At 41.9% G+C, this 12235-nt stretch overlaps 1 protein-coding gene across 1 annotated transcript in view; it reads left to right on the top strand.

The window, feature by feature from the left end:
• The window catches only part of ARID1A (AT-rich interaction domain 1A), a 93504-nt gene that overhangs the window by 34087 nt on the left and 47182 nt on the right, over window positions 1-12235 (top strand). The window contains exons 2-3 of the mRNA XM_007491373.3: window positions 9315-9527; window positions 11400-11846. Coding sequence (XP_007491435.2) covers window positions 9315-9527; window positions 11400-11846 — 660 coding nt within the window. The remainder of the gene's footprint in view (window positions 1-9314; window positions 9528-11399; window positions 11847-12235) is intronic.

Raw genomic sequence — 12235 nt, 5'->3', positions numbered from 1 at the left:
ATTAATGTTTGTATCACCTACTTCCTCTACAGGATTTCTGAGAGGTATTCATTCTAGAAGTGAGATTTTTTTTGTCATTATGAGGGTTAATTTTCTCTGTCTTTTATCCCTAGTCAAGACTGCATATATTAGAGAATGGATTTAATTCTGAGCATCACAGTTTAGGAAAGACATTGATAAGCTGGAAACCATCAAGAGAAAGGCAACTAGAATAGTGAAGGTGCCTGAGTCCATGCCATCTGAAAATGGTTTGAAGTAATTGGGCATGGTTAGCCTAGAGAAAGAAGGAATTAAAATGTATTGGGAGAGGAGTTTACTGTATCTTATATTTGAAGGGCTATCCAGAAGGGATTAAACTCTGTTCTGTTTGGGCTCAAGCAGCCCAAACTAGGACTAATGAATTATAGTTGCAAAGAGGCAAGTAAAATTAGATTGGATGTGAGAAAAAACACTAATAATGAGACTTCTCTGAAAGTGGAATGGGCCTTCTGCAACAGAAGTCTTTGGGCAAAGGCTAAATCTCATCCAGTGTGTGGTCATAAGGTTTCTTTCAAAAAAGTAGAGACCCTGGCCAGACCCAGGAAGGAGATGGTAGTGGCCCTGCTTCCATGTTTTTGCTCTTGGCCCTTATATTGACCTAGCCTTTCAGAAGCTCAAAGATTGCCGGAAAGGAATCTGCCTTTGTGTTGGTTTTCTTAGCCCACAAGGGATTATGGGAACAATTTCCCACAGTGTGTCCCCCTCCCCCAAACCTTGTTCACACACAACTTTTTAAAAACAAAACAAAAACGTTGCTTCCCTAGTTGGAGGAAGATGGAACTAGAGAATTAGGAAGTTCTCCATTGGAGTTGTGTTCACTTAGTGATTAGTCTTAAATCACTAATGGGAGGAGTTCCAGCATCCTCACCATCACCCACCCATTCACTCCTTCCCCCTAGACTGTGCTTTGCTTTTGTGTTGTCTTGGGCAAACCACTTCCCATCAAGATCTTCCAAGGAGAAGGGGACTTAGTTAAGGCCAAGTTTCCTTCCTATGTTCCAGTGAAGTGTTTTTCAGCGCAAGAGAGGAACCCTTACTTATCCTTTTGAAGTCAGAAAGTGACTGAGGGGTAAGAAAATATGTTAGTGATGGTCTAGGAGAAAACCAGATTGGGAATGGAAGCTGTTTGACCTGAAACAAGTTAGTTTTCCTCTTCTTTGAAAAAGAAGGCTGTTCAGTAGATGCTCCCAATAGCTGGTCATTGTGTATTTATTAGATGCCTTCTATGTGCAGGCCCTGTGTTAAATGAAAGATCCCCTCCCCTACAAGAGCTCATATTCTAACAAGGAAGACACCATGTACATAGGCAAGTATAAGCACACTATACAAAATGAAGACAAGGTGGGAGAACACTAGCAGCTTGGGGAATCTAGAAAGGAGAGTTTTGGAGAAAACAGAGGATTCTAATAGAGGCAGAGATAAGAAAGGAACCAGTTTTAGGCAGGGAGGATAACCATTGCTGAGAGAGGGGGATGGAGTGCCAAGTGTGAGAAATAACAAGTAGTGGGACAAAACCATAGAGGGGGAGGGAGGGAATCGGGTATTTCAGAGAGCTAACTGCACTAACATGCTACATTTTGGTGGTCAAGGTGGCACCAGATGAGAATCTGTTTCTAGCAAGGGAGTTGGGGAAGACTGACTGGGATGCTGTAAAAAGGAGACATGCCTTTTGCGGGGGTGGGAGATATCCCTTCTCTAGCCTATGTGAGATTCATTCTAAGTTCAGCCTTGGGGAGCAGATGGAACCTGCAAGTCATTGTAAACAGGTGGGAGAGGCCTTCTCTAGTACTGGTTATACCAGGGACTCAACATGGAAAGAGCTTCAGCAAGGAAGGGTCCAGCAAGGGACAAAAATCCACAGCTGCCACCTCTCCCTGGAATTGTAGTGAGAGGCCTGGTGTCTTTGTATGGAGGGGAAGGAATTCAGCAGCTAGACAATAGTTTGTGCTGGCAGGGCCATGTGGTGGGTCACGTGACCCGGTGCTGTTTTTGCTAGGGTCCTTACCCATCTGTTCTCCCAGCTCTTTGTGGGTTCTCAGGCTCCAGTCCAAGTCCTCTTAGGCAGCCAGCCTCATGGCCAGAGATTACGAGCACTAACCTTCCTGGCAGGGGCGGCAGTGGCTTCGCGTTTATTCAGATTAGCCATGTGTTTCTCACTTCAAGGCGTTCCACAGGAAAAGCCTTTTCCTGTGTTTGGCTCTCAGTGGGCGGCTCCCGGCTTACTGTACAGAGACCTAGTGAACAGCCAAGCATGCATGAGAAGGGATCCCAGTACCCTGGCCCCCCCTTCCCATCCCACCTCCCCTGCTACGTCACCACAACACAACCACTTGCGCTCTCATACTGTTGGTGTCATTCATTCGGTGCCAAGATTGCTTTAAAAAATTCCCTTGGCCCTAGTTCAAACAGGAGTACAGCTGGGATGTGTTAGATTTTAGGCAGTCTGCCCTCAATTTGAGATGAGTTATAAATAGCAGTGCCGACTTCCTTAACTACCGCTCTCCGAGGTAAAATGCAGGTTAATTACTGTGGGAATCAATTAGGGGGTTCTTTGGTTAAAGAGCCAGGGACTTTTTATTATTATTATTGTTATTATTATGTTATACAATAATTTTAGTCAGGAATAAATTGGAGACCCAAATTGGAGAGATGATATTTAAGTAAATGTCCACAATTCAGGGGTACAGCTTCTGGTTTGTTCTAGTCTTGACCAGTTAGTAGTAAGGGTAACAGAAAAGAAGGAAGGAGCTGATGATGAAGAATGTCTCTCCAGCTCCTCTTCTCTGACAGGTCCCAAGCCCACTTCACCACCTGGAGCTTTTATGTAGCCAGTTCATAGACTCCTTGGTTCTAAAGTTCTTTCCTTACATGGAGCAAAAATCTGCCTCTCTTAATTTCCCACCCCTTCCTTCTCTCATGTTGGTTTTGCTGGGGGCCCCTGGGGCCAGGCATAAGAGATGAATTTCATCTTTATATTCTGCCCCTTTAGATGTTTGAAGAAGCTCTTCTTGTGACCCTTACTAGTAAGTAAGGCTTCAAGGACTAGAACAAACCAGAAGCTGCACCCCTGAATTTTGGACATTTTAATTAAATACCATTTTTTATTCTGGATTTCCAATTTAATAGCACAAGAACAATAAACAATAACAAGATACTAGAAGATTCATACTTCTAGATCTTCTCAAGGGCAAACATCTCTAGTTTCTTTAATTCTCCTTCACTTGATTCTGAGTCCTCACCCTCTTTCCTGTTTTTTTTTTCCCCATCTCTGAATCAGGACTGACTTGAAAGCTGAGTACCCTGGCCACCTTGGGTGTGCAACATACCTTGAGTTCCAAGGTAGATAGATAATCTTTTGTGCGGCTCATTACAAATACTCCATTTCCAAATAAAAACTCCAGTCTAAAAGCACATTTATTTAGTTCATGTTTCTGGGGATATCACAGAGTTCTTTCTTTTGTCACACCCCTATAAGGTTAATATTAATCCTCATGTCAAAGATTAGGAAACTGAGGCCTGATGAGGTCAGTTGTTTGGCCCAAGGTCACACAACTAGTAATTTTTTTAGTTGGGATTTAGATATAGCTCACCTGAGTTCAAGTCTACTACTCTTGCCACTATAATAATAGCAGTCAACATTCATAGCTTCACATAGTCATCCCATTTGATCTGTTCAATGCCATGAAGTATTACATATATTGTCGACATTTGGCAAATGAAGAGACCAAGAAATTCACTGACTTGGCCACGATCACATCAGTGCTGGGACTAGATTCAATTCCATACATGTTTATTAAGCAACAAAGACCAAAAAAAAATCATCCTGCCCTCAAAAGGAGAGTAATTATGCCTTCATTGTTTCTGCCCTAACAGGTTGTCTAACAATATTTCCATAAGCTCATCTGATCTGAAGGGACTTCTGACTTTGCTGTTCTTGATTTGTTTTCTCAAAGCTAAAACTTGCTATGCCAAGCTCTTAACCTAGAAGCAATTTGTCTTGGATATTTTCCCACAAGTTAGATCTCAGAAAGGGCAAATTCAGAGACATCTTTGCCTTTGATGCCCCTAAACTGGCAGCCTTTGATTCCCTACATTTGGCAAGCAGTTCATAATGTGACTGGTGATCTGGAGGGAGATAAGCGGGAGACAGAGATTGGGAGCTTTCTTACGGTTCCATTCCTTTTTTTTATGAATGCCTGAGTGTTGTAGCAGGGGGCCCCCGGACTTCCCTGATCAAGGGGGCAGCGCTTTCCTCTCATTATGTCTCTCTGTGGCAGAGTCTTTGCTTTTGAAGTGTAATCACAGTAATCTACTCCTGTGGTTTCCCATTGAAAGGATTTCCTCTATGTCAGTCCCGGAGTTGAATCTCCAGCTCTTTGCTGCTTGGTTTGGTGTTTCCCTTCCTGTCCCCTGACTCTTCCTTTCGTGCCTGCGGGCAACAGGCACTTCCTCCTGTCTTTTTTTCTGTCTAGTTGGAATTGTCCTAGCCTAGAATGGCTGGTTCCAAAGCTGCTTAGTGAGGATTTGGGGGCCCTTGTCACTTACCAGTGGAAACCAAGCCTTACACTTGGAATTGGGAGGTTTGGCCCTTTCTTTGTTGTGTCGATTTTGGACAAATCCCAGTTCTCTGAACCTTACTTTTCTTCATCCATAAAATAAAGATGATTCTACAAATACTATTGTTTCAGCTAGTTTTTTCTCAGATTCTGGGCCAAGTTTGTTCCCCAGTTTTCTGTTGGAGTTAGATAAGGTTAAATTTGACAAATTTGAGTCACTGTGTTTTAATTGAATTTATTTTAGCTTCCAAGGCCATATATTCTGTTGATAGAAATTTCTTCAGATTACAGGTCTCATTTGAGAAGGAAAGATAAATCTTTGACCTATTCAAGGAATAAAAAATAAGAGGTTTGGGAGAGTCCCTTGTCGTTCAAAGACCTTCCAAAATGTAGGAATTGGAATGCTAGGTGGAGATGGAGAACCATTGAGCCCTTGATTGATTTTTTCTTTGCCCGAAAGATGCATCAGTCCTTTGGTTAAATAGTATAGATTACCTGAAAGTAATCAAAGGAGGTGGTATTGATAAGGTGGCAGGAGTCCTCTTTGTATTAACTGACTTTGTAACTGTGTCACTGCCCAACTCAGGACTTCTTGTTCTCTCTTCTGTGAGGAAATTGGAATAGGGCATCTCACCCACCCCACCCCCCAAGGTATCTTCCAGCTTTGGCATTGTATTCCAAGATCCTACTTATTCAACTCTTAATTTTTTTTTTCCCAACAAGTTCAAGAGTTACTGGTAGGCCTTCAGAAAAGTTGCTGCCCAAGCAGTGGGTTGGGGAATGGGACATAGGTGGTCTCTGAAAGACGTCACAATGTCATTGATCTAGGTTCTTCTTCCAGCTCTTGGACCAGCTTCTCTCCTGGACTTACCTCCATGTCTTTGGGTTCTGTATTCCTCCCTTCAGTCTCTGGCCTTTAGGTCCCCTCTTCTACCCTCCCAAATGCCCACTGGTTATTTTAGTAAACAAATTTAGATGGAAGTTAAAGGAAGCCAGATCTTGCTTCCCAGATAAAGAAGGACCTCTTGATAGTGAAGGTATCACCAAATAGAATGACCTGCCTCTTTGAAGGCGTGAATTCACTACTATCAGAGTCCTTCAGCCAACTTCCATTTCACTATTGGCTGGGGATGTTCCAAGAGGGGATTCTTGTAAGAAATGACCCAAAGTATCCATTCTACCTTGGTGAATCTGTTTTATCATTAGTGTGAAACATCACTGTTCCCTCCAGGGATCTGAAGCACTTCCATTCCACTCTCTTCCTCATTTTACTTATCATGATCAAGTATGCACTTTTTGTAACTACATTTCAGTGTTTGATAGTAACCTAGCACTCACTCCATAGAGCTTATACTCAGATTTTGCCTAATCATTGCCATTAATTTAACTTTAAATTCTAAAGTATGTAGCACTAACCATCAGTGCAAGGTAATATAGTTGAGGGAGGGGAAGAAAACTCAGTGTGCCCTGGAGATGTTGGAGAAGGCACAGGGAAGGTGGTACTTAAATTGGGCATCCTGAGATGAAGAGTAAAAGCATGCACAGAAGCAAAGAGCTGGGAAAAGATGGAGAGAAGACAGAAAGTTTGTGTTTTAATAGTTATTTTCATTTTCATTTAACAAATGCCTATTATGGATGAGGCACTGGAGATTCAAAGATGAAAAGTGGCATACCTTGTAGCCAATAAGTATGATAAAAAGTAGAATGACCAAGGGCAGAGTAAAACTTGAGGAAGAAAGAATCTTTTTCTTCTGGATAGGAACTAGGACATTAGAGGAAGTAGCACCTGTGTTAGGAAGAGAAGGTAGTACATTCTGGGCATGAGGATTGGCCCCCAAGACTGTCTAAGAACAGGCCAAGATTTGGGAATGGCTGGTCATCTGTTTGGACTGGAAAGTGTATGGAAATACAGCTGGAAAAGGATGTTGGAGTGGAGAGGCTCTTAAATCTGAGGCAAAGGAGCTTGTCCTTATCTGATCAGCCACATGGGGAGTGACCACAGACCTGCACAGTAATTTCTTCTTACTCTAAAATTTTATGATTCTAGTGGGAAATAAAATTGGATGGAACAAATGAGGACTGATCTGGAAGGGCCTTGAAATTAAGGCGGGTGATCAGAGAATTTTTTTTTAATCTTAAACTTAGCTCAGTAAGTCCAACTTCCAGAATAGAACATAAGAGTTTTGTGCATCATCTTCAGGCCTAAACCCAGCTCTTTATTCTAGGGTTAATTTTTAAATAAGAATGGGGTGATGGACATTGAAGAGGATATTGAAGCTCTTGAGCTGAATGGTGGAAGCCATGTCAAGGGACCTTTGGGGGGCATGTCTGATCATTATAGTGATTAGAGAATTGGAGATGATGGACATGGCATGACATGCCCGTGGCTCGAGTATCTTGACTCTCAGTCCCTTAGTGTTTTTAATACTAATGGTGTTTCCAAAATGGGAAGTGGCTCAGAGATTATCCTACATGTTGAGGAAAGGGGAGCTAGGTCATGAGACTTTCTGAGATGCCTAGAATGGACTGATTTTAGAATGACTGACACAATAGGCAGCCAGACAGTACAGTGGAGATGCTGCCGAGTGTATGTGTGAGGCTGGGTAAGTCACTACCTCTCTTTACCTCATTTTCCCCAACTAGGAAATGGGGATTACCACTTCTTCCTCATAGGTCTTTTGTGAGAATAAAACGAGATAACAGATTTAACACTTTGCACATGCTTAAAGCACTTTCTATATAAATGCCAGCTCCTCTATAGAATATGCTTTCCCTAGGCCATGTCTACCAACTGCAGGCAAAGATTGAGGTAAGGCCTGGACTGTAATATATGACTGTGTAAACCCTTAACTGTTTATAGAAAGGAGATGGTGACAAATTGGGTCCATTGCCAGGTGTGTCTGGGGGAAACCACATACTATTTATTACTTGCTAGTCCAATTGTTATTAAACCTAAATTCTCCTAAATAGTCCCAAAAGGATATGTGCAGCCCTGAAATTAAGATGGGAAATATTATTGGTGCTTCTGGTACACAGGCAGGACTTTTGTGGGAATTGTTTAGTTGAAAAAAGCTGATGGAAACACACTTTAATAACACTGGTGTAACAGTGGCTCTATAGTTGTGATTTGGGAGACGGTTTTCACCCAAGTCTCTAGTATATTAGAAGCTTTGAAATTGAGGGGAAAGCAAGACTTTTTGCTGATTTCTTTTCTTTACCTGTGTAAGTGCCAACTCCAGTCTTACTGTTCTTTCTTTTCTCTTGCATTTTCTCCTCATCCCCAACCCTTTAAAAAACAATAACAACAAAAAACCGTTTTCTTGCCCTATGATAAATTACTTGGCTAATATTTTGTAAAGCCCATATGAATAGAAATTACTTGAAGTGTCAAATTTCCCATCACCATTTTTAGAATTCAAGACTTTTATCTATTAGTAACATAGATATAATTCTATCTTCTATGGGACTTTAGAACATGGAATGTTTGAACTGAAGAAGAAAATAGAGGTTAGAGAGAGTCCAGTTCACCTATTCATTCATTGTACAAATGAGGAGACTGAGGCCTGTAGATATACATGAAGAATCCTGCCTGTCACTTTTTTTTTTCTTCCCTGCCCCACCTCCACCTCCTTTGTCCCAAGACTAATTTTAAATTATGCTGTTTAAAAAAATACGCCATTGGTCCTACAAGGGCAAAACCTGTAATATACTATAAAAGAAACTTCCCTTAAAAATATAGGCATATGTTTAATATATTATAAAGTGGCACAGCCCTTGGCCCCAAAGTCTTTATGAGAAGAGAATATATTCTTTGGAGTCTTCAATTCACAACAGATTTAGTTAAGGTGAGGGAAGGCATGCCAAGATATTGAAATTGGACAGGTATACCAGCTACCTGACAAAAAACTAAAAACAAAGACATGCTTGTATGTAAACACCTGGACAAATGAATGGGGGAGGTCAGAATCCATCATTATTGGCAATATTGTTTTGTGCCTTTGTAGGCCATCTTTTTAACTTTCTTTCTTAAAATTTGACCCCAAGCCCCCCCAAACACTTGAATATGAAATGAAGCTACATTAATGCAGAGTTTGGATTAAGAATTTTGAGTCAAATTCGAAGTTATGGCTCCCTAAGCAACCATAACTGGGCCATGTTGCTCATTTGGAAGAATGCATAAATTTAACTGCCTGTACTGTAGTGCAGACAGGCTACAGATGTGCATGAGTGGGGTGGGTGTGGGTGGGGGAGTATTGCAACTACTGAAGGAATGAAAGCATCTGGACACTCATGTATTTGAACCTTCATCCACAGTACTATAGGGTCAGCATTCTTTACCTTAAGCAAAGTGGCTCACTATTCCCGAACTATTAAAGGAATACAATCCTCTTGTTCAACTGAGGAAATCTTTGATCTCATTTCCTGCTCTTGTATGGCTGTGTAAATTGTTACACATTTTTCCTGTTGTTTTTTTTTCCCCTCCTTGAGCTTAGAAGAGAGAGGTTATTAAAAGTCAGGGTTGACCTGGAGGATCCATGGAGCCACCATGTGAGAATTAGCAAGCACTCAGGAAGGCACCCAGATTCATTAGGGCCTCTTAGCATGTTATCTTGAACCAGTGTGACCTTCTATATTGGGTTGTGGTTGTATATTATTAACATTAGCTACATGTTTTAAATGTTCAAGGTTATTAATGATACAATACTTTTTATTTTATAGCCATCCAGTCCAATGGATCAGATGGGCAAGATGAGACCTCAGCCATATGGTGGCAGTAACCCATACTCACAGCAACAGGGACCTCCATCAGGACCACAGCAAGGACATGGATACCCAGGACAGCCATATGGATCCCAGACTCCTCAGCGGTACCCCATGACCATGCAGGGCCGGGCGCAGAGTACAATGGGCAGCCTCTCTTATGCACAGCAGGTAGTTAGAGACTTGGTTATCTTCATCTTTCTTCATTACTGTTAGGGGAAATAGCTTACCCTCACATGGCTGCCTGTATTTACCCTAAAAAGAGTTTGAGGCAATTAACTCACTGCATTGGAACACAATATTACTGAAACCAAGAAAGTGCTAACTTTTGTCATCTCCATGGCAGGCCAGGCAGCTTTGGGCCATGGAATCACCCTGGTCTGTGGACATACACTGGACCTCTAACTTGGCTTATTTCTATGTGGGTGTGGTGTATGATATTGTGAAAGGGTGGGGATGGCATTCATATAAAGACAGCATGGGGAAAATAACTTTAAATGTAGGTCCTACTCTTTGAGGGAGATTTGGAATGGGGATAGGCAATATAATATAGTTAAAAAACAAACCCTAGATTTGAAGTTACCACTTAACTTTGAATCCTAGTTCTGTTAGCTATGTGAATTTGGGCAAGCGATTTTTCTGGACCTTAATTTCTTCACTTGTAAAATCTGGTGTGTTAAACTAAATTATAAAGAATTTCCAAGTAGAGCAATCTAAAAATGGAATGGGCTAATTCTGGAGGGAATGGTCATAATTTTAGAGCTGAAAGGATTAGGGTTGCTTAGAGGTCATCTAGTCTTAACCCTTCATTTGATGGGTGGTGGAAATAAAACCAGAGAGGTGGGGAGTAGTACACTGCCCAACATCACACAAATGAGGTATGGTTTAAACTAAGGTCTCACTCTTTGGAGGAGTTGAAAGAGATTAGATGACCATTTGTCAGTGTTGTAGAGGACATAAGTTCCATAGGTAGATCATAGATACTAGGGCTAGAAGAGATCTTTGAGGTCAGTTATTGCAGCCTCTTCTCATAAATGAAGCATCTCTTCTTGACCTTTAAAACTAGTCCTTGATTGAGATCCAGTAGGCTTTTCTGCCTCTTCCATTATTTCCACCAATGGGACACTGTACTGTGTGCTTGGAAGACACTTTCTAGTCTTTTTCATTCGTTATGGTGACATGAGAGAGGGCGAGGCAGACCTTTGTATTGCCTTGCCTACTTTCTTTCTTTTTTTTTTAAAGAAAATTTTATTTAGTCAATTTAGAACATTATTCCTTGGTTATAAGAATCCTATTCTTTCCCTCCCTCCCCTCCCTCCACCCCTTCCTGTAGCTGACACACAATTCCACTGGCTTTTACATGTGTCCTTGATCAGAACTATTTCCATGATGTTGATGTTTGCACTAGGATGCTCATTTAGAGTCTACATCCCTGATCATATCCCCTCACCCATGTGATCAAGCAGTTTTTCTTCGGTGTTTCTACTCCCACAGTTTTCCCTCTGAATGTGGATAGTGTTCTTTCTCGTGCATTGCCACTAATGGAGAAGTCCATTACATTCGATTGTGCCACAGCGTATCAGTCTCTGTGCACAACATTCTCTTGGTTCTGCTCCTTTCGCTCTGCATCACTTCCTGGAGGTTTTTCCAGTACCCATGAAATTCCTCCAGTTCATTATTCCTTTCAGCACAATAGTATTCCATCACCAACATATGCCACAATTTGTTCAGCCATTCCCCAATTGAAGGGCATCCCCTTGTTTTCCAATTTTTATTTTCCTACTTTCTAGAGGAGAAAACAAAGGCATTTCTGAGCTCTACACTAAGTTAGCATCTGGGTCAGCATTATTCATTCCTGGGTTTTTAGTCTATTAAACCTGGGTATGAGGTTGCTTCCTATACATGTAAAATTTGCACTCCTCATTCTTTAAAATCAGCCGAGTACTTGTTAAACCTAGCTTTCAGTAAATAGGTAGTTTAAAGTAAGTTTGTTATTCAAAATAACTACTGAGCACTTAGCTAAAATTCATCTTTTTTTTACAGATTCCTCCTTATGGTCAACAAGGTCCCAGCGGGTATGGCCAGCAGGGCCAGAGTCCATACTACAACCAGCAAAGCCCTCATCCACAACAGCCGCCCTATTCCCAGGCACCACCATCTCAGACTCCTCATGCCCAGCCTTCCTATCCACAGCAGCCTCAGTCACAGCCGCCACAGCTCCAGGCAACCCAGCCTCCTTACTCTCAGCAGCCATCCCAGCCTTCTCATCAGCAGTCCCCATCTCCATATCCCCAGCAGCAGTCGACAGCACAACAGCACCCCCAAAGCCAGCCCCCCTACTCCCAACAGCAGGCACAGTCACCCTACCAGCAGCAGCCACCTCAGCAGACAGCTTCTGCAGCCCTCTCTCAGCAGTCTGCATACCCTCAATCCCAGGCACAGCAGCCACAACAAACTGCCTATTCCCAGCAGCGCTTCCCTCCTCCCCAGGTAAGACCTTCCTCCTCCTCCTCACCTGTACATCATATGACCGCTGACAGCTTGAGCTCTGGCGTTATCAGAACTTTGCCATACAAATTGGTTCTCTGATGTGCACTTAAAAACCAATTAAACTCTGGGTAAACATGCTTTACTGGATTGATTAGACGAATAAAAGCATAACCGTCTTAACTGTATAAATACCTGTTGCTCTGGTAAAGAAACAGAGCACTACAAAGTTACATAGACAGATGAGAAATAAAGACTGATTTAAAAAACAGAAACCACAACCAGGATTTTTACCTTCAAACAAGTGGTCCCTTTAGTCATTCTTACCTTAAGAGAACATATTCCTATTGCAGTGTCACAGCTATTACTCCAGTACCTCCCTTTGGCGATTG

The sequence above is a fragment of the Monodelphis domestica genome, chromosome 4 (genome assembly GCF_027887165.1).
Source record: "Monodelphis domestica isolate mMonDom1 chromosome 4, mMonDom1.pri, whole genome shotgun sequence".
NCBI classification, from domain to species: domain Eukaryota; kingdom Metazoa; phylum Chordata; class Mammalia; order Didelphimorphia; family Didelphidae; genus Monodelphis; species Monodelphis domestica.
Note: the sequence above shows the minus strand (reverse complement) of the source record. Positions and strands in the feature narration are given on the sequence as shown.